Source organism: Gallus gallus, chromosome 8 (genome assembly GCF_016699485.2).
Source record: "Gallus gallus isolate bGalGal1 chromosome 8, bGalGal1.mat.broiler.GRCg7b, whole genome shotgun sequence".
In the NCBI taxonomy this organism is placed as follows: domain Eukaryota; kingdom Metazoa; phylum Chordata; class Aves; order Galliformes; family Phasianidae; genus Gallus; species Gallus gallus.
In genome coordinates this window covers 24,902,260-24,927,429 of record NC_052539.1, presented here as the reverse complement: position 1 = coordinate 24,927,429, position 25,170 = coordinate 24,902,260, and the positions used below count along the sequence as shown (strand labels likewise).

General features: G+C 60.9%; 2 protein-coding genes and 1 long non-coding RNA gene across 21 annotated transcripts in view; 1 reads left to right on the top strand and 2 right to left on the bottom strand.

Annotated features, from left to right (window-relative positions):
* Positions 1-1,173: 1,173 nt before the first annotated feature.
* ACOT11 (acyl-CoA thioesterase 11) lies at positions 1,174-10,816 on the bottom strand. 7 transcript variants are annotated; one of them, XM_046944913.1, is made up of 18 exons: positions 9,891-10,684; positions 8,979-9,197; positions 7,768-7,843; positions 6,582-6,771; positions 5,718-5,787; positions 5,309-5,369; positions 4,752-4,853; positions 4,362-4,497; positions 4,128-4,284; positions 3,772-3,891; positions 3,554-3,698; positions 3,220-3,275; positions 3,044-3,110; positions 2,882-2,965; positions 2,661-2,794; positions 2,330-2,461; positions 2,132-2,258; positions 1,174-2,048 (listed from the first exon to the last, which is right to left on the bottom strand). In XM_046944913.1, exons 3-18 carry the CDS (start codon positions 7,828-7,830, stop codon positions 1,893-1,895), a joined length of 1,800 nt encoding a protein of 599 aa, XP_046800869.1. In that variant the 5' UTR covers positions 7,831-7,843; positions 8,979-9,197; positions 9,891-10,684; the 3' UTR covers positions 1,174-1,892. The 7 variants fall into 7 exon arrangements, with proteins under 7 accessions (XP_046800869.1, XP_040561173.1, XP_426664.3 ...); XM_040705239.2 differs by lacking the exon at positions 7,768-7,843; XM_426664.7 differs by lacking the exon at positions 8,979-9,197 and having other exon boundaries at positions 10,622-10,684.
* A 2,097-nt stretch (positions 10,817-12,913) lies between these two features.
* Positions 12,914-17,698, bottom strand: LOC121111428. Its single transcript, XR_005862017.2, has 2 exons — positions 15,395-17,698; positions 12,914-15,230 (listed from the first exon to the last, which is right to left on the bottom strand). It is a non-coding gene; the product is annotated as an uncharacterized LOC121111428 (long non-coding RNA).
* A 126-nt stretch (positions 17,699-17,824) lies between these two features.
* The window catches only part of SSBP3 (single stranded DNA binding protein 3), a 51,210-nt gene continuing 43,864 nt past the window's right edge, over positions 17,825-25,170 (top strand). For 9 of the 13 annotated variants that reach the window (NM_204564.2, XM_025152748.3, XM_040704489.2 and 6 more), the window contains exons 1-4: positions 18,014-18,253; positions 18,382-18,454; positions 18,601-18,662; positions 18,776-18,860. In NM_204564.2, coding sequence (NP_989895.1) covers positions 18,198-18,253; positions 18,382-18,454; positions 18,601-18,662; positions 18,776-18,860 — 276 coding nt within the window. In that variant the 5' untranslated portion in view covers positions 18,014-18,197. Of the gene's footprint in view, positions 18,254-18,381; positions 18,455-18,600; positions 18,663-18,775; positions 19,118-25,170 lie in introns of those variants that run through there. The other 4 variants (XM_046944249.1, XM_046944247.1, XM_046944245.1 and 1 more) reach the window with 2 other exon arrangements.

The following is a 25,170-nucleotide window of genomic DNA, read 5'->3' as shown; positions in this document are numbered from 1 at the left end:
GCCACATGTGGACCTCGGTGCCGTTTGCAAGCCAGCCCCAGCAGAGCAGAGTGAGGCAGGACCCAATGGAGGAGGGGAGTGGGGCTGCAGCCAGTCAGTGTGTTACAGCAGGGGCTTCCTCACAGCCCAAAGCCAACTGTATCCTACAGGGCTGCATCCAGAGCAGCACGGCCAACAGGTCAGGGAGGTTATCCCACCCCTCTGTTCTGCCCTTCTGAGGCCTCATCTGGACTACTGCGTCCAGATGTGGAGTCCTCAGTGCAGGAGAGACATAGACCTGATGGAGCGCATCCAGAGGGGGGCTGCAAAAATGATCCGAGGGGTGGAGCACCTCCTGTGAGGACAGGCTGGGAGCAGGGGCTGTGCAGCCTGCAGAAGAGAAGGCCACAGGGAGACCTGAGAGCAGCCTGTGAGTATCTGAAGGGAGGCTGTGAGAAGGAAGGGGACAGACTCTTCAGCAGGGCCTGTTGTGGTAGGACAAGGGGAGATGGTTTCAAACTAGAACTGAGGAGATGCCCCATCCTTGTAGATTCCCGAGGCCAGATTGGATGGGGCTCTCAGCACCTGATGGAGCTGTGGGTGTCCCTGTTCATTGCAGGGAGTGGGACCAGATGGCCTCTAAGGGTCCTTTGTGACTCAAAATGACTCTCTGATTCTACCTGGGCTGCTTCCTCTTTGCTGAGCAGCTGAGGGGTGGTACGTGGTGAATGCAGCCAGGCACAAGTGAGAGGCAGCTGCCCATCATCACCCAAGTGGGGACCCCTCCGGGGAATCCTGCTCTGGCTCCCCTCCTGCACCCCAAAACCCCCACCCCAAGCATTAAGAAGTGCAGTGCTTTGGGAGGGAGAGGGGTCAGTCAAAGTTCAACATCGAGGTGAATGCATCACTGTGTGCGCTTAATCAAGTAGCAGCTATTTCTACAGATAAGTGGGAAGGATGGCTTGTGTCCTGCTGATAAAGAGGCAGGATTGCCCTGAATTTTGGGAGATAAGGAGTCACTGTAAAAACTGAGTGTTTTGTACCACGTTCAGCTTGGAACGGCTTTATCTGGTGGTGATAAGAGGGCAGGGGAGGTGGAAGCTCCCAGAAGATGACCACAATCCAAGGTACGGCGCAGATCTCGCTGCCAGGGCAGCAGCACCACAGCCCCCAAAGCAGACCCTCAGGCAGGTAAAGGTTTTTCCTTCTGATGAGCTTTTATTGCCACCCCTTCCACGCAGAGCCGCAGTCAGCAGCAGGACTGCAGGGCAGCGCGATGGGGTTGGGATTTCAGCCCAGCGTGGGAATCCCAGCAGCACCTTGGGTTGGAAACCTGAATTATTGGGTGTGAGGCAGGGGGACGTGGTGGCAGCCCGCCTTCTGCTTGCAGGAACAGAGAAAGCCTGACAGCCCCACTGTGGATGCACTAACAGCCCATTTCCCACCCAGCAGCGGCATCTCCCCCTGCTCTGGGTGGGAGCCAAGGGCCAGCGTGGCCGTGCCCCAACCCTGCCCTGCAGCCTGGGATAGTGGAGCAGCACCTCCCCCAGCACAGCCCCTACCCCCACCACTACAAAAATCTTTCTCTCATTAAGAAACAATTAAAAAAAAAAAAAATCAGTATTAGGAAGAGTTGGGGTTGTACAAAGATTCAAGTAGCATTAGTTGAACTAAAATTCAAGTCCTACTCAGCAGCTTATAAAATTAGGAAGGAAAAAAAAAAACAGGACTGGACGTGAAGTATCAGTGTGAGGGTGGCACATCCCTGTGACAGCCCTCCGTCCCCATCCCACTGACCTTGCTCAGGCCAAAGCCCCAGTGAGGCACGGTCTGAGTGCCACCACGCCGTCCCCACGCCCCTCCTTGCCAGCCCATCCGTCTGTCCATGGATAACAGCAAAGCCCCAGGCTGGCCTAGAGGTCCTGCAGCCGTGCGATCAGGTCGTCCTTGTTCTTCAACAGGAACTTCTCACAGGCCTCGAAGGTGGCGCAGAAGTTGGAGGACAGCCCCACCACGTTGGTGGTGACGTAGTTGAGGTACCCCGGCGTCGCCTGGTTGTAGTAAGCCACCTGTGACGAGCAGGGGAGGGGTGTCACGGCTGGGCATGGAGGCTGAACCCCCTGGCGGTGCACAACGTGGCCGCAGCCCTCACCTTGCTCATCTCCTCCGACTGCGGCCACACGCAGAAGCCGGAGCAGAGCGTCTCACCCCGTGTGTAGTTGGTGCTGGGGGGGTGCGTGGGCAGCGTCACCGAGCGAAAGGCCACCACGTAGGGGTCCCTGGGAGGGGACAGCAGGGTGAGCGGGGTGCAGCCCCGGTGATGGGGATGGAGGCATCACCTATGGCTTACCCTCTGCTGCAGGGTTTCCTCCGGGAGGCCAGGATGACGAAGTCCTGCGGCTTGTTCTCACAGCTGAGCGTCTGGCTCAGCACGTGGTAGATGGCATCGTCCTCATCCACCTGCTGCACCAGCTCGGCGCTCCTGCGGGCGGGACGGAGAGTGGCGATGGGCGGCGAGAGCTGCCGTGCGCACTGACAGCCGTCAGCCCCAGGGATGGGAACACACGGTTCAAGGCATGAGAACAGCTCCAGGCTGAGATGTTAGGCCTCAGGGAAGCCCGAACGGTGTGCTTTTGGAAGGGACGGGTGCCCGCTCCCACGCCATCCCCGGCAGCACTCACTCGTAGTGGCTGTCCCACTCGTGCCGGCGCCGCAGGTCGGAGAGCAGGGAGAAGGCCTGGCTGGCTGAGATGTGCACCGACATCTCAATGCGGAAAGAGAGGAACTTGTCCTCCTCTAGCGTGTAGATCTGCACCTGGGGGAGCACGGGGCAGGGCTGGGATGTGCACCCAGCGTGCCCGCACCCTGGGGACGGCTCAGGGTACTTGGGTTAGTGCTGTACCTTCTCCTTCTCCCTGGCCAGCACCCAGTTGGCTTTGGCTACGAGCGTCTTCAGCGCGGAGACGTTGTTGTAGCTCAGGTACACCTGTGGCAGAGCAGCACATCAGGGCCAGGGGTATCCCCGAAACACAGGCAGGAGGCAGTGCCACCTGCAGGCACACACCTTATTGCTTTGGTCCCAGGGCACAGACAGCGGCACCTCTGTCTGCTTGCAGGAGACAACGTATTTCCTGCAAGAAAGAGTTTTCCTCACAGCAGGGCAAAAGCTGGGGTGTTCCTGGTGCCAAGGAAGGCATCTCCCATTTCCCCCCTCCATCCTGGCAGCCCACTTGTTCTCACCGGTCCAGCCGAATCTTCTTCCTAGCACTGGCTTCTCTGTACCGCCTTTCTCCATCCTGATAAATGGGAAAAGCACATCAGGTTAATGGAAAAGGAGGAAATATATATTTTGTAGAGTGGGTAAAACGTTCAGCAGCAGAGGGCTGAAAGGTGAAGCCCTGTGCTCCGGAGATTAACCGGGAGCTATTTCAGTGTGCTGGGAGAAGGCACAGAGCCCAGCAGCCGACGTCAGTGCCTCTCTGGTAGCAGCACTGTGATCAAGGGATGGACGCTGTGTGCCACTGCAGCAGGGACACGGGGGGTGTGGGGGGTACAATGGGACTGCAGTGCTTACCCCTGGCTGGGGCACGACCATGGGCAGCGTGCGGGGCCGGCCCTCCTCATCCAGCACCACGAAGGTCATGAAGGCGCTGTTGATGTGCCTCCGGCTAACAGACATCTCCTGGTCATAGGCCTCGGTGCAGACCCCCACCTCCATGCTGGGGGGAAAGAAGGAGGGGTGAGGCACGGGGAGCCGTGAGAAAGGCTGGAGGAGCTGCCACCAGCACTCACCTGTTCTTGAAGGCGTTGTTGACGATGGCTTTGAGTACCAGGCGGTCCCCAACCTGCGACGGCCCGCGGAAGTGGAACATCTCGATGGCACGCAGCGTGGGGTGGGCATGGCACAGCCGGCTGCAGGGCAGGTGTCACCCCATGCGGTGTCCCCATCACAGCCAGAGCCAGGGGACCCTTGTGGGACGTGTGCCTGCCCTTCCCAAGCACCACCATGCACGTGTGGGACTGCCAACCCCCGGTGCCATCCCCAAAGGCTGCACGCCGGTCCCTGTCACCCCACCATCTCCAGAAGGCCCCCACCACACAGCTGTGGCCCAGCCCCCCCGCCCCGATGCCCCCTCCCCTGCAGGCACCTGGCCGCGATGGTGGCCACGTTCTCCATCCAGGCCATGATCTGCCCACCAAAGGTGTTGCCCTGGTGGTTGGCGTGCGGCGGCAGCACCAGCTCCACGCTCTCCACTCGCGTCTTCTCAGCCGGCACCACCACACTGCCATCCCTTGTCTCCATCTCTGCCGGGCAGCACGGGGCTCAGTCCCACGGCCACCCCCACGCCCGGCCCCACAGCTCCCTTGCGGACATGCGGTACCGGTGTTACTGGTGCTGCGGGTCAGGAGGTCCTTGATGGTGTCCTTGTGCACCAGCCGCATCCGACGGCGCTCAGCTGCAATGCTGTGCTCGATCTTCTCCTCCTCCGTCTGCGGGGTCAGCGGCTTCAGCTTCACCTATAGGTGTGGGTGATGGGTGGGGTGGGCCCTGTGTAGGGTTCCAAGGGGTGGCATGCATCCTGAGTCACGTGTGGAGCTGGGCAAGCTCTGCATGCTTGGCCAAGTTGATTGTGTTGAGGGAAATGACTCTTCCAGCTTGCACATGTCCCCACGGCTCGGGAAAATTTAGGCACGCCCCCCCCTGCCCCCAGTCCCTACTGCAGAGGTGATTTCCTGCAGGCTGGGCACGGGGCTCACTGCACAGCACTTACCTTGGTGCCTAGGGGGCCCTGCGCCACGAAGGTGGCATAAGCCTTGCAGATGCTGCAGTGCTTCCCGCTGCACAGGTCCTCGTAGCTCACCTGGATGCCCACCTAGCAGAGGGCACAGCACAGGGCCTCTGAGCCACACGGATGGATGGCAGGGGCTGACGTTCAGCCGGCACCACCAGCACAGAGTGGGAAGTTTGTGCAAGCACATGCAAGGGTTCTTCACCCCCAGTATTTTCTCCTGAGGAAGGAGGGGGCTGAAAGCACAGTGATGCCCAGCATAGTTTGGGATCTTGAAACCAAGCACAGGAGAAAGGGAGCAGTTTGGTACCCAAGCAGCAGCAGGTGCATGTGGAAAGGCAGCATGAAGCTCAGCTCCCAGCAGCATCACCCAAAGCTGAGCCAGAGTGAGCAGAACAGACAGCACAACCCCAGAGCCACAGAGCAGAGCAGCACGCAGGTGTTCCGCAGGTGACCACGGCAGAGAGGGTGCAGCTGGCAGGGACAGCAGCATGCCAAGGGTGGGCACAGGGGGCAAAGCATGGCTGCAGCACACGGACCTCCATGCTGGAGTTGAAGGCTCGGTTCACTTTGGCTTTGATGTTAACGACTTGCCCGACGCTGGAAAACACAGAGAGGAGAAGGGACGAGGGGTGAGAGGAGGGTAAGGTCCCACAGGTGTGCAGAGCACGTGGTCCAGTGCTGAGCAGCTCCGTGCTGAGGCGCCACTGCCACTGACCAAATAAGCAAATGTGTCTTACTAGCAATAGCAATAGAAAAGGGGATGGCCACAGGGTCCCTGCACCCTGACCAGCACCTCACCAGGGGCAGATGTGCCCAGGACCTGGCAGCCAGTTGGGCTGACAGCACGGCGCTGGAAAGCATATGGGTAGGAGAGCTCCAACACAGCACAGCTCTGCCTCAGCCCCACACCCAGCCAAGAGAGAGGGCAGAAAGCGGCACCTTTACCTAATGGTGTGCTCAAAATAGATGTCATCCATCGAGGCGGTGACGCACGGGCAGCCAGCATGTCTCTCAGCTGAGAAGGAACAGCAAACAGCGTCAGCAGCCTGCAGCAGCACACGGAGCTGCCGGCCCAATGTTTGGGGTGACAGCAACCTCAAAACCCTGCTCCCGTCTCTGCCCTTTTCCCATCCGTGCCCACTAAGAGCAGAGTTTTAGGTTTCCCCACCTCTGTTTTGCAGATATTTTGCCCAGGGTTCACCCCTAGGGCAGCTCCTGACCACATCGCCCTCAGTGTCTGCCCTGCCCTGGTGGTGCTTTCCCAGCAGTGCACAACAGCTGATACCATCTATCCCTACACAGCAACTACTGTAAAGCCAGCTGCTGGCTTGGCTTCCCTTTGAGACTACAAAAGCATCTCCAAACTGCAGAACTGCCCCTGTTTCCTGGTCTGACTGGTGTGGGTTTGGCTGCACGGAGGCCATAAGGGAGGGCAGCGGTTCGGGGGAAGCAGACACAGCCCAAGGAGCTGCGTGCAGCAGAGCCACCTCCCCCCCCAGTCCTGCTGCTGGCCGCTCCATTACTCAGCACAATGGCACGACACCCAGCTGCCGTCAGCACTGTGAGCAGCACACAGGGCTGGGCACGCCGCTGCCCGCATGCAACCCCACATCTCCCCACCCCAGCGCTCTCCCTCCACCCCTGCTGTCCGCATGAGAGGATGCCATTGCTTGTTGCTTTCCTTTCCATCACCGAACGCTGCTGCAAGCATCCTCAACCAGCGCATCCCCTCTCCCCCCCCGCCCCCCCGATGCAGGACAAGCTCCCCAAACCCTACCGACGGGCTGCAAATGCCCAGGCACGGCTTACCCGAGAGGCAAGCAGCCGTGTCGATCCACTTGAGCAGCTGCCCGGCGCTGAGCTCCCCACGCTGGTTGCTGTGGCAGGGCAGCACCAGTTGGCTCATCTGTACCTCGGTAGGGTTGTGGCCACCCATGGCCCCCGCAGCCTCCTCCTGCTGCTCCCCTGCGTCCTGGGTGCACGGCGGTGAGGTCGAGCCCTGTGGGAAGAGGGGAGGGATACGGTTCGTTACCCAGCCTCGGCAGCAAACGTGCCTGTGGGATGAGTGAACGTGGGGAGCACGACGCCCTGAACCACCCCATCGTTTGCTTTTCCCCTCCCAGATTTTGGTGCCACAGAGGGCACCTGCTCCTCGGCTCCGTATAAATGGGAGAAACATCCCCCAGGAGATGAGGGAACCCTGCTTGGCGGGGCAGGATGCTCAGGCAGTGCACTGCTGGGGAGAGAAGAACAAAATGTTATGAATGCAGGGTGTCGATGGGGTCAGCGCTGCTCCTGCCCGGCCCGTGGCTCACCGCGCACAGAGCAGTGTTTAAGAGGGACTGCGACCGCGGCTGTGCTGTCAGGAGAGAGGATTCAGCCTGGAGTGGGCTGTGTTACACAAGGGCTGAACTCAGCGCACCCCGTGAGTAATTGAGGAGCCATGAGAGCAGTCTGGGCTTCATTACGGCGCTTCCTTCCGCTTTCTGCTTTAACAATGTCCCCCATTTATAGCACTTGTTGCGAGATCCCACTCGCAGCAGCAGCTTCTTTCCCCTCTGCTTCTCTCCAGCTGCCTTTGTAAATGCTTTCTTCTCAGAACACAGCCTCCCCTCCTACCCCAGGCTCACTGCACACCACTTCGCCTCTCAGAATAGCATTTTCCATCACTGGTCTAACAGGAGCCCTCTGTTTCCATAGCTACTGGTACAAGGCATCCCAGGAACGGCACAAACCTCGGGTTAGCGAAGGCAGCGAGTGAGCCCTAAGGAAGGGGCACCCGTCCCAGCAGCCCCCCCACGGCCCCCCCTGGTGTCCACAGCACAAGGACACGGCTATTTCTGGAAGGCAGCAGGCTCTGGGGTGTGAGCCAGCACTACGCAGAGCTCCAAAGCTTTCTGCAGCGCAGCTATGATCTCAGTGGCTGGGGACGTTAATAGGGACGGGGCACCGCATGCCGGCAGTCCTGGGGTTATTGGCACAGCACACGGGGTACCTGGAGGCCATTGCAACAGAAACTCAGGATGTCTTCAGGGACTACAACGTTCCCCTTGACCATTTTTAAAAGACACCTGGAAAGGAGAAGAGCGGCTGGGGTTAAAAGAGGGATGGCAAAATGTGGGGACGTTGCCACAAAGGGGGATCCGGGGCACTACAGTGCAACCACGAGTGCTGGAGCGCTCTGCTCTGGGATGCACACAGCCATTTGGTTTGGGAAGAGCTGGCTCAATCCGCGCGTGGGAGCGCAGCAGCGTGGGGAGGAAGCTGCCAGCAGCTTGTAAACAGACAAAAGGTGACGGCAGGGCTCAGCACAGGGCTCAGCACAGAGCACTCGCAGGGTGGCCCTGGCCGCAGCCAACCCCACAGCCCACCCCGGAGGGACGGGGAGAGCTGCAGCCCAGCCCTGTTCTCTAACATCCAGCGTGATGGCTGCGGGTCTGAAACCCAAAGGGCAGAGCCGGGTCCCACGCCTGCCATTCCACAGGGGTCAGCCTGAGGATTTTCCACACTGCTACACGTGACAGAGGGCTGCGCGTGGAGGTGCGGACATCGCGGTGACACCAGCGCAGTCACAAGACCTGAGGAGCGTGCCCTTGGCACTGGAAGGGCTCACACCGTGCCTGGCTGCCAGCGGGGCAGCAAATGGGAAGCTCCCATCCCCGCCACACCACTGCCCGGCGTGGAGCCCGGAATGGAGGGCTGTAGGCTCTGGGGACACCTGGTGTGGTGGTGGCATTGCAAGGATGAGAACAATTTTTTCCCAGTATCCGTGCCTGATTGAAGTCTCCGCTCCAGCAGCGCCTTGCTTTGCTTTAACCAAGCCCCACATCTCCAGGTTGCAGCTGAGCCTTGGGAGCCTGCTTATGGCTCACCTCTCGCAAGCAAGAGTCCAGCACAGGAGTCCATCTGCTCCTAGCAAGCAACCCTTGCTCCCCGGGTTCAGTTTGTTGCAGGCAGTGGTGGGGGTGGCCCCATCCCATCCCGCAGCCACGGTACCAACGTCAAGGGCACACGGTCCAGCACACGCCTTGGAAACCCAAACCCTGTGCTCTACAACGTCACCTTGTTTGTTCCAGCATGAGCAGGAAAGGAAAAGAATTATAGAGAGCCAGCTGCTTTGCATCCCTCCACTGCTTTGGATGTGGGCACACGCTCTCGCTACCCCGGAACACATGGAGAAGGGGAGTGCCCAACCACACTACTCACAGCACACTGGAGACCCGCAGCCATTCAGACCGAGGGTATTTATAGAGAATTCGGTTATTGAAACTAAGCAAGTGTCTGTCCTCATTAAAATCTTCCGTCTCACTCAGCTGTCAAATGTTTAAAGCTGTTGACTGATGCAGGCCCCAGGTCACCATGGCAACGGGATGTATCACCCAGGCGATGATGCTCTCACTCTGTCACCCCTCGAGTGACCCACTTCTACCAAAAAAATAAAGTTTGCATTACAAAGAGAAAAACCCTTTGGAGGAATATTTCTCTTGCTTCCTGCTGCACTCGCAAAGCCAAGCTGAGCTGAGCTGGGAGCAACCGATCCATAGAGGAGAAGAGGGGTGTTTTCTCATTTTCCTTTGGCGTGGAGATCCTCAAGTCCTTGAGCCCCAGGAATGTGGTGTTTGGCTGAGCCACCCCCAAAAAGCGGGTTGAGGCTGGGAAACCCTGGCGTTGGGTCCCCAAGGTCCCGGCAGGGCAGAGTGTAGCGATGGACACATTGAGCCTCCAGTGCCCACTCTCCCACTGGCTCAGATGAGCATTCTCCAAAGCCTAACCCAGATTTCCCCTATCCATCCTTGCTCTCCCATCCCCGCTCCATCCCTTTGGCACATCCTGACCCGTTCCTGGGAATCTTGAAAGGAAAAAAGAAAAAAAAGTGGGGGGAAGGAAGGCAGCAACAATGAAGTTCTCTGGGGAGGCTTATTGGTGTATAATTGAGCAATAACCATGGTAACGAGCAAATCAGCACGCATTAAAAAATTAACCTGACCTACTTTGGGAAATCCCACCGCCTCAACAGGGCAGTGGGAGAGGTGAGCGCCCGGCGGTGGGAGAGGCTGCGCCCAGGTTGGGACCAGGAGAGGACAGACGGCACAGTGGGGACAGGGAACAGTCAGATACCTGCAAGAGCCTTTTTGGGAACACATTTCATGCCCTCCATCGGGGTTCCATAGAGCAGAGAGAGGTACCAGGCCCAGAAAGCGTAACCCGGATCCCTTTGCTGAGGCTCTGAGAGCCATGAGAAACTTTTGGTGCTGTGAACACGGCTGGGAGCCTCCGTCCTCATCCTCCTCCCATGGCTCCTACCCATCCCCAGGGCTATGGGCAGTGAGGCCAGCATGGGAACAAAGTCCCCTGAATGCTTAGTGGGGGACAAAGGTCCCCAGCACCGCTGCCACCAGCCCAGACAGGGAGCAGAGCTGTGTGCGAGCCCTTATAGGTGCCAGCGACGCAGGGGACAGACTGCCCAAGCATGAGGACACCCAACAGCACCGCCCAGAGCAGGTGCCCACCTGCTCCCCGTGGCTTCCTTGGCAAAGAGACCACCGTGGTCAAGACCACAACGGCTGAGACCACCACATCCGGGCCCACCACGGTCCGTACCACCGCAGTATCGAGCTGCCACACAGTCCACCTGCCCACGCTGCCCAAACCAGCCCTGCGCCCACTCTTCCTAAATATCTGTCCCCTTTGAAGCGCAGGGAGCCCAGTTCACCCCAAACCGCCCCCCACGTCACTGCCCCAAACCTCTCCTGACACCGCCCCAGCCAGAGCGGGCACCGCTCCTACGCCAGCTCCGCCGGCACGCCACTGTCCCCACGTCACCCCCTGGGCATCCCCTCTGCCCTCACCTCAGCCAGAAGAAGCTGAGCATTTGCAACGCGTCGTGGCGGCAGCAGAAGGAAGAGGAGGAGGAAGAGCAGGAGGAGGAGGAGGAGGAAGAATGAAAGGAGGAGGAGGAGGAGAGAGAGGGAGGGAGGAGGAGGAGGAGGAGGAGGCGTCCGGACACCTGCGCGCAGCTCGGGGCTCGGCGGCAGCGGCTGTGTGAGGGCAGCCCCGCGTCCTTGGGAAGCAGCCAGCGCTCGGCCCTCCTCGCAGCGCGGTCCTTAAGGTCGTGCTCCCGGCCCGGAGCCGCTGCGGTACAAAAAGTTCCCAACACGAGGAAAGAAATGCAAATCGCCGTTGTCACCGCCCGCCGGCTCTGGGGGAGACGTTGTTCCGTTTGTGTTTTTGTTTGCGTGTGCTTTTAGCGGGCGACGTTTGGGAACCGTGGCGCCGATCGCAGCCCCTCACGCCGCGGGGGTGAATATAGCGCACGGAATAGCGCACGGAATCGGGCAGGAAGGGCGGGCGGAGCGCCGCTGCCGGGCGCGGGGCCGCGAGGTGCGGGGCTGCGAGGTGCGGGGCCGCGAGGTGCGGGGCTGCGAGGTGCGGGGCTCAGCGCGCACCCACCGGCCTCCGCAAAGCCGCTCTCCCGGCGCACTCAGCGCGCCGCTGTCATTACGGCTCGCAGCCGCCGCCCCGCAGGGCGCGTCCCGCCGGCACCGCACGGCCGTCCCCCGCAGACCCGTCGGTGCGCGGCGCTCGGCGAGCGGGTAATTAGCTAAACGAATTAATTGACATCCCCGCTTGTAATTAGCGAGCGGTTACAAGCAGCTGTTCTCCTCGGGACGAGGGAAATTTCGCAGGGATTGGTGTTAAAATACTGTAAAGTCGTTAAGAGTAAATAACGAGGGCCGCACGGAGAGGCGGCGGCAGCGCACCGCGGGCAGCGGCGGAGGTCAGGGCACGGAGCTCCGGCCGCGCTGCTTAATGGCTCCGTTAATTACTGCGCGCCGACAAAGCTGCGCTCGGGGGACCCGGCGGCCTGGGCGAGGCACGGCAGCTGCAGCACGGCGAGGGGATGGCACGGGACGAGCCGGTGGCGCCCCGCATTCCCAGCGTCCCATGGCGCAGCCCCCGCCGCTCCTCTCTCCCGTAGCCGGCCCGCCTCGCCCGCAGGCCGTGGGGCCGCAGCGCGCCGTTCCGCCTCTCGCCGCCAGGGGGCGCCATTGTTCCGAGCGGCCGCGCGGCCTTCCCGCTCCCCCCCCCCGCGCCCTCCCCGCGGCGCGGCGCAGCGTGGCGCCCGCCCAGGCGCGGCCTTCCGGCGGCTGCGGCCCGCCTGCGGGGCCGGGGCGGGGGTGGGGGCGGGGGCCGGGCGGCTCCGGCCCCCGCGGGCCTCGGGGAGGCGGGGCCGGGGCGGGCGCTCGGCCCAATCAGAGCGCGGCGGTTTCAAGAGGCCCCTTCCGCGCCCCGCTCCGCCCCGTGCGGCGCCGCGCTGCGGGCGGGCGGCCCCGGGGGAGCGCGGGCGGCCGGGAGCGGGCAGGGAGCGGTGAGCGCCGCTGTGCGCGGCGCGATGGGCAGCGCGGCGCTCCCTGAGCCGTGTCTCGCAGCCGGGCTCCGCCGGCGGGGCGTCCCCGTTGCCTCCTCCGAATAACGCTTCTGGGTCGGCGACGCGGAGCGGTTCGCGCTGCCCGCACGTCGGTTCGGTGCTGCCTGCGGGCGCACGGAGGCGGGGAAGGCCCTCGGCCGCTCCCCGTTGGCGGCGGAGATGCGGCCGCCTCGAAGGCGAGGCGATGCTGTGCGGTGGGGAGGCGGGGCGTCCCTCCCGGCCCCGCGGGGTCGCGCGTCGTTCCCCACCCGAAGCCCCGGTCGGCCTCTGCCGCCCCTCCCGCTCCGTCCGTGCGGGCGGAGGCCCTGCCGCCCCTCGCGGGTGTTCTCCGGGCCCGGGGGTCGGGGCGGGCCCGGCGGCGGCGCAGCGCCGTGCTGAGGGCTGGGTGCTGCACGGCGGATGGCGGCGGCCCCGGCCGGAGGCAATAAAACACCGGGAATGATGCGGCAAAACGGGCCGGAGCTGCGTGGCGAAATAAATCATCCCACGCGGAGGAGGCGGTTTTCTGCCCGGCCTTTCGCGTTGGCCCCCGACAAAGCCCCGGCGGGCAGCGAGGGCCGGGCTGGATGCGGCCCTGCACGGCGCCCCCGGCCGCTGCCATCATCTCCTCCCACCTCCCTCGCCTTCACCTTGGAGCGAGCGGCTCGCCGAGCTGCCAGCGGTGATAAAATGGCTGTGCCCCGAATTTATGGGGCTTATCTGTGAGTAACTCTTGGAGGTGACGCGGCCGTCGAGCCGGGGAGGAGGGGAGCTTTGCTTTGGGATACGCCGCGCTCGCAGCCCCGGCGTGTGCCCCCGCTGCTCCCCTTGTCCGCCGTGCCCCCAGAGCCCCCCGTATCCCCAGCTCATAGGGACACAGCGGCCCCAGCCCAGCTCCCTGCTGGCACGCTGAGGGCTCGTTTCCTACGCTCGGCGCGTTTACGAGGAGCTCCATCGCTTTGGCACATGGCAGCGGCCCCTGCGGAGCACATTTAGCACCCCGGGATTGCTGCTTCTCGACGCGTGTGCCTCCGCTGTGCTGCAGGGAGCCCTGGGGACAAGCAGGCACCGAGCAGCACCCGGGCTGGGGGAAGCACCGCGCCGGAGCCCTCCCTCCACGCTGCCGCAGTGACATCCATCACAAGTTTCCAAGCCTCATCTAATTTTGGAGGCCTTCAGCAAATCCAGGCGCTGTCGCTGCCAAACGAGGCTGCCAATGTTTCCCTCGGAAGACGGCTTTGCTCCGAAGGACCCTTCTGGATGGTTTTGCTTTGAATAGAAGGATGGAACCGGGCGGCATCGCTGTGGGATGGCCCCGCTGCGGTGTGAGCCTTCCCTTTGTCGCCCTTCAGCCATGAAAAGTGGGAGGTTCGGACCGTGTCCAGGGAAAAGAATGGGACAGAGGGGCCGAGGGAAGCCAGAGGCGGTGAGGTCGGCGTGCCGGGAGGTGCGAGGGCTTGCAGAAACCCAACTGCTTCTGCAGTTACCCGGCGTCAGGAAAATGAAGCTGAAGTGTGAAAAAATGAAAGTGAAAAAGATAGGAACCAACCCACGGCTATTTATTCTAAAAATACTGACCTAAATACTTAAGTGCACGTATAAAAGTAGTTGTCTTTTCTTATTCCCTTTATGGACTCCCCTGCTTTGGTTCTTGTTTTGCTCAGAAATCGGAGGGATGGGCTCCTCGGGGGCACCCACCCCATTCCTCCTGTGCTTTGCCGTGTGCCCCAAGCCCACCCAGAGCCCTGTATGGGGCGGGGACACCCACAGGTGGCTGATAAGGGAGCAGGGAGTGATATGGCCCCAGGGTGAGGAGCAGTGCTGGGGTGACTCTACAGAGCCTGTAAAACCTCATCTGCAGGGAGAAAAGGAGCTGCTGGGTCCCTTCCTCACCTCAGCCAGCAGATCTTCCCTGCGCTCTTTGCTTTTTTTTTATATACAGAAAACCAAAGACACCATAAACAGCTAAAAAAGAGCAGTTTGGGCTGTGGCTCTGGCCTGGAGTTACCTGCCTGAGCGCTGGGTTGCATAGGGAGGGGATGCTTAATTGCAACACGTCGCTGGAAGGGAAACGCACGCCTTCCGTGCGTGCTTGTCTTGTCTGCACGGAGGGGAAGCTGCAGCCTCAGACCCCAGGAGCAGCGGGGGAGCTGGGGAGCCTGGGTCCTGCAGTGTGCTGAGCACAGGTATGGCGGGGAGGGAGTCAGTGCTGCTGGGGGAGGGCTGCCGCATTTCGCATTCACAGCCCATCTATTTTGCAATAACCTCACCGTGATGTTCCCACGTAGGCAAGCCTAAGCTAGCATAGATAATGAAATGGGTTAAAGGAGACAGGAGGAGGGAGAGAAGAGGAGCCAGCAACTCGTAGTAAATCAGGGAGAGAACAGGGTTACTTGAACTCAAGGACTCAGCAGCAGGATGAGTTCGGTTTACGCTGAGAGGCTCCATGTTTCCATCCCTATTGCCACCGGCAGCACATCCAGCACACGGCCCCCATCCTGGCTGCAGGGGGGCTTGCAGAGATGAAGGAGGTTCTGGGGATCTCAAAACTGCTGCCAGCCTGGTTGGGTGTGCAGCAGGCTCTGCTCAGTCGGGCAGCACAGGCTACCCCAGCAGCTCATGGACATTGGGGGACCCGGACACTGAGGCTCCCCCACCTTTGGCATGGGTTTAGAGGCAGTCCAAACAAGCTAATTAAATTCTGCTCTGCTTAATCAGAGCCATCGAACAGCAGTCAGAAGAAATTAATCCCGTGTTTTATTAGATGCTGTTTGAAGTCGCATTTGGCACCTCATCCTCAGTTCTCATCTCCTTCTGGGGAAGGAAGAAGGACATCTGCAGGGAAGAGCGAGGGTGCAGCAGATGGCAGCGGGGATGATTCAGGGCCTTAAGGAAGGAGCTGCACCTCCAGCAGCACTCCCGGGGGGGACGAGGCACCTCTCCCTGCATCCCACCGCCTCCCCCCACCACAAGGCCGCAAGCCAGGCAGGGCTCCCAAAAATACGTGTTCCTCCGCATTGCATGCTAATGGCTCCGTGCGATCGGTCCCACTGCAATTAAAGCCCGCGGAGCGTTAATATGCATCGCGGTGAGGCCACTCTTCCCACAGCTACTCCCTCCCAAACCTGCCCGTCCTGCTGCGCATCCCTGCCCACAGCAGCCTGCCCACGGGGATCCCACCCAGCCCGCGCTCAGCCCGCGGCAGCAGTCACACCTCGCCCTCGCTGTGCCAGGGGCTGCTGCCTTCGGCCCCATGGGCGCCCAGCAGCGTTTTCTCCTGCCTTGGAGCTGAGCAGAGCGGGGCCGTTTCGGTGCCTGCCTGGCGGGTACTGCGGGATGCAGAGAGGGAGGCACCCAGCTCTGTGAGCCGTCAGACGGGAGAGGTTCGGGCAGGTGGTTATTGGTTTGAGTTTTTAATGAATTCTGGTGCCTGCATTGCCACAAATCCAAGGAAAACCCAGCAGAGAGGAACCCGAGCAGAGGACGTTGGCTCTCCAAGCCCTGGGAGCACTCAGGAGGCTCGGAACGTCCTCCCATGACTCGAGCAGGCAGCGCTGCTGGCCGCAGGTGTTGGGATTTCTGATTGTAAAATTTCTTGTCCTAACCTGTGCTCAAACTTCGCAGAGCCATTTAATTGCCTTCTGCGGCGGCGAAGATGTGAAATTAGTCTCCCTTCTGATCTTGAGCTAAGTTGGTCCAAAGCACCGTCTTATAATTTGCTCAGATCATCTCGCCGTCGGGTGGTGGAAGACACGGGGCCGGGGCTGCAGGGAGCACTGGAGTTCACACGGGACAGGAGTTCCACCTCGCTGTCCTGGAGTCACGCTGCTGGGTTCGCTTGCGTAGGAATGGCAATATTTAGACTCGGTGCCACTTGCAGGAAGCTTTCAATCAAGTGCTCTTCTCCATCTCCCCTAGCAACAGCCGAGAAACGGAGCCGGTCTGGGGGACGGGGGAGAAGCTGAGGCAGGGGCAGCAGCAGGAAGATGCCTGTCCCCATCCATCCTCTGCTGTCCCCGTGCTGGGGACAGCCTCCCTGACCTCCCGTCCAGGCTGGGCGCCTGCAGACGGACCTTTGGAGGCATCAAAGGAGGTGGAGATTCCAGCCCCTATTGAATTTCTAGTCCCCAACGACCTGAGGGGCAGGGGAAAGAAGGGAACTGGTTTTTGTCTGCTCGGTATCTCAGACAATCAATGAATTAAAGGGAAATAAACTGCTGATGAGGAGCGAACGTGGAGCTCGACGTGCTGCAAAACGTGAGGAGCAGAGAAGCGGCCGTGGCCATTCCACAGTGCGGGGCAGGAAAGGGACGATGGTGTGGGCACAGAGAAGGCCTTTCTTTCATTTGTTCCTGGCCAAGAGCACACGCAGATCGCCCTGGGGACAGCGGCACTTTCCTCCTCCGCGCAGAATGTGCTGAATGCGAGGGTATTATTTTTAACAGGGATATTTAGCTCCTCTTTACCCTCGTGTAGGTGGTTTACCCTCCACGGCCTCAATCCCAGGGGAGGCTCCCGGTCATCGCCCGGCCCCTAAGAACAGCGGAGGAGCAGCAGAGGCTCACAGACACGAGCTGTGCCTCGCCGTGACCGGGAGTTCAGTCCGGCCTCGCTGTGGGAGCGCGTGGAGCACAAAGCCGGGCCCCGCTCGCTCCTTCCACACGGGATCTGACGACTCCCAGCCCGACGCTTCCCGACCCCCTCCATCGCGATCAGCTCTTTCTGCTCGCCGCAAGGCGAGTCGGGCCCTGCTCAGACGGGTCCGGATGGCCACGAGGGTTCCCACGGGCACAGCAGCCCTGCCTGGCGCTGCCGTTCCTCCCGCAGCCCACAGCTCCCACACACGGCCCCGCTCCGCTCCCGCCTTGCAGCGCCAGGCTGAGCGCCCGCGTTTGAGCCGTGAGCGTTTGATTACTCGGCAACCCTCCGTCCCTGCCGCGTTTCTGCGGGTCCCCTCGGCAAGGCGCAGCGGAGGGAGAGGTGAGGCCGGGATGCGTGTGGAGGGGAAGAGCTCTTTGAAGCCCTGCTTTTTGCGCCGCTCCAACAGCCGTTCCCGTGGAAACTGCAGCCGAGGCGGTGCGGAGCGGGGCTCGGTCGGACCGGGCAGCGGTGCGAGGCGCCGGGCGACCGCACAGCGCAGCGCTCAGCGCCAGGGCGAGGAGCTCCGCACGGCCCGAGGCGGGGAGCACAGCTCAGGCCTCGTTTGCCCGCGCCACCCCGCTCAGCGGCCCTCTCCCCTTTTGTTTTGTTTTGTTTTTTTGGGGGGGCAGAGGTGTCACTGCGTCACGGCACGCTGCGGAGTCAGAAAGTTTCCGGGGGGTGACCCCAAGCGGCCTCTCAGGGCCCCCGGCTCAATGCTGAGGTAACCCCCGAGCGGTCACGCAGTACCGGGGTGCGCCCCCAGCTGCGATGCCGGCGGTACCCCCCGAGGAGCCCCGGCCGGGTTCCGCGCCCCCCGAGGCGGGGGGGGTCCCGCCCGAGCACCGCGTCCTGAGGCAGCGCCCGCCCGCCGCGCCCCCCCCGCGCAGCCCGGCGGGCGGTTTCAAGGCCCCCCTTCCGCTCTCCCCGCGGCGCTGCCCAATCGGAGCGCTCAGCGCGCGGCGGCTCGGCACCTTAAAGGCGCAGCGCGCCCCTCCGCCCGGCCATCCCTGCCCGCCCGCCGCGCGGCGCTAGGACCGCGCGGCGCCGCGCTCTCCCCTCCTCCCTCTCCACCGCGGGAGGCCGCCCGCCCGCCGCTCGCCGAGGGGGCGTGTCCGCGCGAGACCCCTCCTCCGCCCCTCAGCGATTGGTGGAGCCGCCCATCGATCAGCAGGGGGCGGTGCCCGGCGCGGCCACGTTCGGGTGCGCGGCGCGGCGAGCGGCGGCAGGCGGGCGGGCGCGGCAAGCAGCGGCGGCGGCGGCAGCGGGGCCATGGGGGCGCGGTGGGGGCCGGCGCTCTGACAGCCCCCGGTGCGCGGCGAAGCGGAGCGGGCAGAGCGGCTCGGGCGGGCGGGCCCCCACCCAGCTCGGCGCGGAACATGTTCGCCAAGGGGAAAGGCTCGGCCGTGCCCTCGGACGGGCAGGCGCGGGAGAAGTAAGCGGGGAGGAGGAGAGAGGGAGGGAGCGGGGGGGTGCGGTGCGGGAGGAGCCCGGCTGCGGGCTTTGTGCGGGGCGGGGGCCTCCCCGCCGCCCCCCCCGCCGACCGCCGCCGGGCTCTTGCAGGCTGGCCCTATACGTCTACGAGTACCTGCTGCACGTCGGCGCCCAGAAGTCGGCGCAGACCTTCCTGTCCGAGGTGAGCCCCCCCGCCGCCCTTTGTGCTCCGCCGCCGCCTCCCGGCCTCCATCTTGTGCGGGGCGGGCGAGCGGCGGCGGCCGGCGGGGTCCCCCCCGCTCGTCGGAGCCCCGCAGCCCACTGGCGGCCCCTTCCTTTCGCCCGCAGATCCGGTGGGAGAAGAACATCACGCTGGGAGAGCCCCCCGGCTTCCTGCACTCCTGGTGGTGGTGAGTGAGGGGCGCGGGGGTTGGGGGGGGTCGCGGTGAGTCAGCAGCCCCGGGGCTGCGCCGGGGGGGCACCCGGTAACCGGGGTTCCCTCCCCTGTGTTTGTGCCACGCAGCGTGTTCTGGGACCTGTACTGCGCGGCCCCTGAGCGGCGAGACACTTGCGAGCATTCGAGCGAAGCGAAAGCCTTCCATGACTATGTGAGTAACAACAAGTTTCTGCTCCTCGCGGTAATGACGGAGTTGGGGCGCTCGGGCTCCTCGGCGCGCCGGCAGCAGCGCGGTTCCAAGCAGCGGCGCCGCGATTTGGCCGAACGGCGTTTCATAACGTTGCAATTATGCAAATGAGCCCAGGCGCTTTATCTCCAGCCTTGGGGCCGCTGGTGGGACCTGGCGGTGGGCAACAAAGCGTGTGCCGCGAGCGCGGCGGTGGCGGCGGTGGTGGTAGTGGTAGTGAGGTCGGTGGCTGCGGGCCCGGTGCTGAGCATGTCTCGTCGGTCAACGCTATGGAGGCGGCTGGGATGGAGGGGAGATTCCCCATCCGAAAGCCTTGTGGGTTTGTGGGGCCGCTTTGGTTGGCTGGGGGCGCTCCTTGAATTCAGCGGCGTGGAGGAACTCGTGAGCTGGAGGTGATGGTGTGGACCTCGTCCCACCGGGGCTGATGGTGTTGGGGCACTCTGGGCTTTGTGTCCTCGTGAAAAACGTGGCTCCTCCAGCTGTGCTCCAGCTGTGAGGTGCTGGACCTGCTTGGAGCAAGCCTAGAGGTGCTGCATGCAACCCGCTGGACTCCACCACCACCCTGCGCGTGCAGGTCCTTGGGTGGGTGTTGGCAGCCGGCACGGACCGTCCTGAGTGTGCAGGACCTCGTGTGGTTGTCCTCAGTGGAGGTGCTGGTGGAACCCAGCAGATGCTGTTCTTCAGGTGCGTTCCCCCAGAAGCAGCCCTGTCTCGTTGTGCAGGGCTTGTTGGTGCTGGCTGCAGGTGGGCTGCCCGCTCCGTCCCGCTGAAGTCACCCAGATCTGCAGCACTGATCTGCAGCGGGAGGAATTTGAATCAAAGGATTAGTCACCTGGCTGTGGGCTTGGAGCGGAGTCAAGCGAGTTTAAATTGTGTAGCAGGAGCTGTTTTTGTCTGCTCCTGGGAGCCTATGGTATGGAAACCATTTTTCCTCCCTTCCCCAGCCTCTCGCTGCCTCGACATGCCTGGGTTGAGCTGCTGGGAGATGTGTGAGGTTGGGTTGGGAGCAGCATGGGGACCTTCTCTGCTCCTCCTGCTTGGGGAGCAGAGCCCAGATCTGCATCGCTGCCGGTCCCGTGTCCTTCCCCCAGTGGATGTAGCATGGAGCTGAACCCACGTGGGGGTGGGCAGCTCGGTTGTTCCCCGGGGAAGCCAAGCCAGGCCTGTGCTGGCCGTCCATCTGTCTGTCCTGTGGCCGCCGTTCCGCTCCCGGTTGCGCCGTGCCGCTTCCTGCGTAGCTGCTTTTTATTTACTGGGTCGGATTAAAATGTTGAACTCCTGAACCGAGGGTGAGAGAGGGCTGACAACCCGGAGTTTGTCAGCACATCCATCAGCACCGGGCTCTGCAGCTTGGCAGCGCCTGCCGCTCCTCCTCGCTTCTTTTGGGCCAAATCCCATCCTTTTTGGGGCCTGGTTAGGATGGGGCAAGGCAGAGGTGGCTCTTCAGGTAGTAAAGCCTTAGCTAAAGATGACATTAGCAGCCAAAGGCATAGTAGTGCTACGTTCACAGCAACCTCCTAATAATGTCTGAGGATTTAGCGTATTTAGAGAAATTAATCTTTCCTAGCTCGGTAATAATTCTAACAATAGGCATGAGTGCATTAAATGATTCGCATAAACTTCTTTAATACATGTTGCTTTGAGCTTACAGTAAATAGACACAATCCTGATTGTTTTAATTCTCAGCGTAATGCAGTTTTGTAACAGCCCCGAGTGCTTCACCTTTTGGGTCTGGCTGCAAAGACGTGTAAGGAGGTTTTTCGGTCCTCCCTTGGCTTTGCCACGCCAGTTTGGTGTCCCCAGGTCTGTTTGGCCTTAAGGTGCGTGCGTTTGGCTTGGGATGCTCGTGGTGCTCTCCCTGCGTGGAGCACCGAGTGTACTTTGCAGGGCAGGGACCTGCCCGGCTGAAATTTAAATATTGACCAAAGCCAGGAACCAGGAGATAACCGCTGTGTGTGAATGGTGCCTTGTTCCCCGGGGCCGGCACACGGCCACGGCCCTGCAGCAGCAGCAGGCTGAGCCCTGCTGTGCCCCACGCTGGGGGATGCTCTGGGTGGGGAGCGCATCACCAACCGCCCAAACTCCAAACCCCACGGCGTATCGGCAGCGTGCAACAGCTCAGAGTGATGCTGGGCCTCCTGCGAGCCCCGGGCTGGGTGGACCAGTGAGTAATTTCATCTGTTGGTTGTGGTTAAAAATATCCCAATATAGGCTTTGCCCCAGATTCGTAGAGCATCGTGTTGAAACCTGGCCAATGGCAGAACTGGCTGTGCAGCGGTCGCCCGGGTCTGCGCCAAACGCCGTGTTTGTTTACCAGGAGGCAGTGGGTTTGCATTGCAACCCGAGGCACGAAGCAGGGGATGCTGCGGGGTCCGGGGAGCGCTGGGAGGCACTGGGGAGGCACTGGTTGCAGAGCCGCACGCTTGGGCGCAGGGCGGTGTGCTTCATTAGCAGAGTGTTAACTCTGGGATTTGCATGCTGTGTAATTTCCATTTCATTTCCCAGCGTAGCTGTATGGGAACTGTTAGGAGCAGCAGGATGAATTATCAATTTCCACCTCGGATTTTTAATTTTGATTTTGATTTTTTTGGCACCTCTCTTGTAGGGGATGCTCCGTGAGCGCCATGGGCTTCCACTGTGGTGAGGCAGCGTTGCTTTCCCCGTGGTTCCCCTCCCAGGGCAGGGCACGGCAGGGCAGCAGGCTGCTGGGAGGAGTGGGATGTGGGTCTGTGTGTCGGGGAGGAGCACCGTGTTTCTCCCTTTTTGTCTCAGCACGTGTGCAGATCTGACTGTTAAGGCAGCTAACGCGTCGCGCCGCTTGCAGTTTCATTAGTCAGCCTCTCCCACCACCTGTATCAGAGTTATCCAGAAGTTAACAGCAGCTCTCTGCTTACCTACAGCTGCGCGGCACCGATTCCCCAGCCGCCGTCCAAGGCTTGACCTGTTCCACAGGCACTACCTGACCCATAGCAATCGATTTGGGTGGCTTTTGATTTTCCGCTTTATTCCCATTCCCATCCAACCGGGGCGGGCTGCTGGCTCAACCCTCCGGCCCTCGGAGATGCTGTGGGTGGGGGGCAGCCCCGCTGTGCCTCCCCGCGTCCCGTTTGCCCGGTGCTGTGCGTTGCAGTGCCCGCTCCCTCCGTGCCTCCCACGGCCAGCGAGCTACAAAGGGAGCGTGCAGCATGACAGGGGATTTCAGCCACCGCGTTATCTCAGAATTGGCCGATTGATGGTTGCAGTTCAGCGTTTCAACATTGTGAAAGCCAATACAATTTGAGTTAGCGGTGATGACTGCCAGTTTAAATACCGCAGTGAATTTCTGTCAAAGAGCTAATACATAGAAAGGGGAATTGCAGAAAACTTGATCACCAGAACCACTTCAGTCGATTTTGGCCTCCAGCTACAGAAAATGAACTTAAATCTAGTTGACTGTTGCTACATACTTTTTGTGGCATTGCTCTGCCTGCGTGGCCAGCTTGAGTGCAAGTTGCAGGAGAGGAGGATCAGAGCAATGCTCGGCTGCCCGAGACTTTACTTCATCCTTCCTCTCCTCTGCTACACCCAGCTGCCCCCTGCAAAAAGAATCCAGACTCACCAGTGTTCAGAGTTATGTCTTTGCTGTGGGAGATTTACGTTGCAGCAGCTTTGGCTCGCTTTTAAGCATGCGAAATGGTCGTTAGAGCAGATCATTGATTTATTTTATTTTTTTAACCTCAGGAAACCGATGCAGCTCTTTCTCTCTAACTCCTGTCTGGAAGGATGCTGTGCTGCAGCTGGGGAGGGTGGTGTTGGTTGCAGAGAAGGTGGGGAGCGTGGTGTCTGTGTCTGGCTGGGGACGCCCAGCTCTCCTTTTTACCCCAGTGTGTGAAACGTTTCCCATTGGATTCAGATCTCAGTGAGGTTGCTGAAGCCAGAGGGATGTGGCAGCTGGTGTGGTTTAAGCCATGGTGCGATGACAACCGGGGTATCTGGAAGGATGTTGGTCTGCCAGCAGTGTGGTGTCATCCAGGGCTTTGAACCCCAAACCCGGCTTCCCCCAGAAGACGCCTTCCAGTTGTGCTTTGGGGTGGCATGCAGGAAGGTGTGCTCAGGTATCCTTGGGCTGTGGGGCAGCTCCTTTCTGTGTCAGAGCACTCTGTGTCCCATGCTGGCTGCTCCCACAAGTATGTGTGGTTGGTGCAGAATGGCACCTGGTGGGTGAGACACCGCACTGGGATCTGTGCCGGGTTCAAGTGTGGCCGTTGACTCTCCCAAACCAAGCTGTTCTGTTGTTCCGGGACCACCAAAGGTCGGTGCTCCAAGCACCCGTGGCTTGGTGGCTGCGTGGGTTTGGGTGTGGGATGCTGTGATGGCGGTGTTGGTCACTGGCTGTCCCATCTGCCGTGGAGGTGATCCCCAGCTCTGTACGCATGGCGTTAGTCTGCAGTTATCTTGGTGGAGGTGGTGATCTCCAGGTATCTCTGCAGCGTGCTCTTTGGAGCTGGTTTGCTAAAACGTGTTGCGTGGGAGGGCTGGTGCTGTTGGGCCAGGCTCAGCAGGGTGTGGGATGTGGGTTGGGGGCAGCGCTGTGCAGTCCCTGCCGGCCCCGCGGGCGTCACCGGAGCCGTGAGCGGTGACTGCATGGCTCCAGCCCCTTTCTGCACAGCTGGGCTGCATCCAGACCCGCTCTGCAGGGGCAGGGATCCCCATAGGTAACCAGAGAGAGGAGTTTCCTCCCAGAGTGGCAGGCTGCCAGGAACAGCTGCACAACTCCAAAAGTGTGTGGTGGGGGAACAGAGAAATTCCCTCTCCCTGCGGTGTGCTGGGCTCAGCCTCCCATCCTTCCCCGGGGACAGGTACTGGTTCACCCGCGCTGCGTGCAAGTGTCAGTGCCCCTCACAGTGCAGCTTTTCCTGGGGCTCTGTGCAAAGCTGAATTTTTATTTTCTAAGCAGTATCTGCTGTTGGTGCAGAGCAACCTCCACTTCTGCTCTTCTTGCTGCCCAGGGTGATGGAAACATGCCGTCTCGGAGCAATACCTTCCTGTAGTTGCTATTGATGGAAAAGCCAAGTGTGCTAAACTTGAGGTCAGAGCACTGAGCTTATGTCTTAGTCTTTGACTGGGGAGCCTAAATATTTATCCTGTTCTGTCCCTAATGAAAACAAATTGTCAACAGTTGTTCAGTAACTGACTAAATTAAAATCTGTAATTAGTCAATTAGATTAAAGAGTTGGCACAACCTGATTGTATCATGCTGGTTAGGTTATTAAGAGAAAGGGTGTGATTTTTAATTACTGCATGCTAATTTTGACAGTTTCAAATGGAAACAGACGTTTTCCCCCCCTCCGCTCAGAGTGCCTCTGTAAAAGTAAGGCACTGGAATGTATTTTATGTCAACAAATGGTGTGAAGATGCAAAGTTTCTCCGGCTTGAATCCGCCAGGGATTTCCACTGAAAAGTGGGGGTGGCTGGGAGGAGAGGAAGCTGCCCAAGACACGGCGTGGTTGTTTAATTCTGCCTGACAATGGGAGGCTGGGTGGGTTTGGATGCTCCTCGTGCATCCTGGGGGGGGCACAGGCGTGGGTGCCTCATGCGTATGTGGGGCAGCGCTTGTGCTGCTCGGCATCGCAGCCGGAGCCGCCAGCCTCGAGCAGAGCGGTGGGTAGCAGCGAGATGCAGCGGAGTGGCTTTTTGTGTGTGTGTGTGTGCTTTTTCTTCATTGTTTTGTTTTTTTTTAACCTCTATGGCGCTGTGAGAGGGGCTGGCTCCAGTGGAGGTGAAGCCCACGAGGAGGAGGAAGGCCATGTAGGGCTGGCGGAGCGGCCGCGTGCGATCCCATTGTCTGCCCCGGAGCTGCGGCCACGTGCGAGGGGACCCGCACACCACGGCCCCCAGCTCCGCACCGCCCTCCCTGCGGCGGGGGGGCCGCGGCCCCCGGCAGATTTGTGGCTCTGGGTAAACACGAGGCTTGTAAACCTTCCCCTCGCTTCCTTCCTGGGGTCCTCACGCAGGAACAAAGGGAGCGAGGGCGAGGGTGTGCAAGGCACCTCGGCTCTTCAAAGCGCGTGGGGAGGGGGCAGAGCCCCCCCATCACTGCCACAGGGAGGTGCATGAGGTCGGTACAGCATGTATTGGGTACGAGTGAGGCTTTCCTGTTCCCCTGATCATTTCCTTCCTCACCTTGGAAACTTGGATTTTCTCCTACCTTTTGTTCCATATTTTCTCTTTTAAAGCAGCCCCTGGCTCTATTGGAAACAGCTGCCACGCCGGTTCTGGGAGCTGGGGCTCTTTC

Bases quoted from the DNA above. Each gene is read 5' to 3' on its own strand.
- ACOT11 (XM_426664.7), bottom strand. From the start codon at position 10,644: ATGCTCAGCTTCTTCTGGCTGAG. The intron at 7,844-10,621 runs GTGAGGGCAGAG...TCTCCTTTCCAG, and splicing joins CTCAGCTTCTTCTGGCTGAG to GTGTCTTTTAAAAATGGTCA. The intron at 3,892-4,127 runs GTGCCTGCAGGG...CCTGCCCTGCAG, and splicing joins GTGGCCACCATCGCGGCCAG to CCGGCTGTGCCATGCCCACC.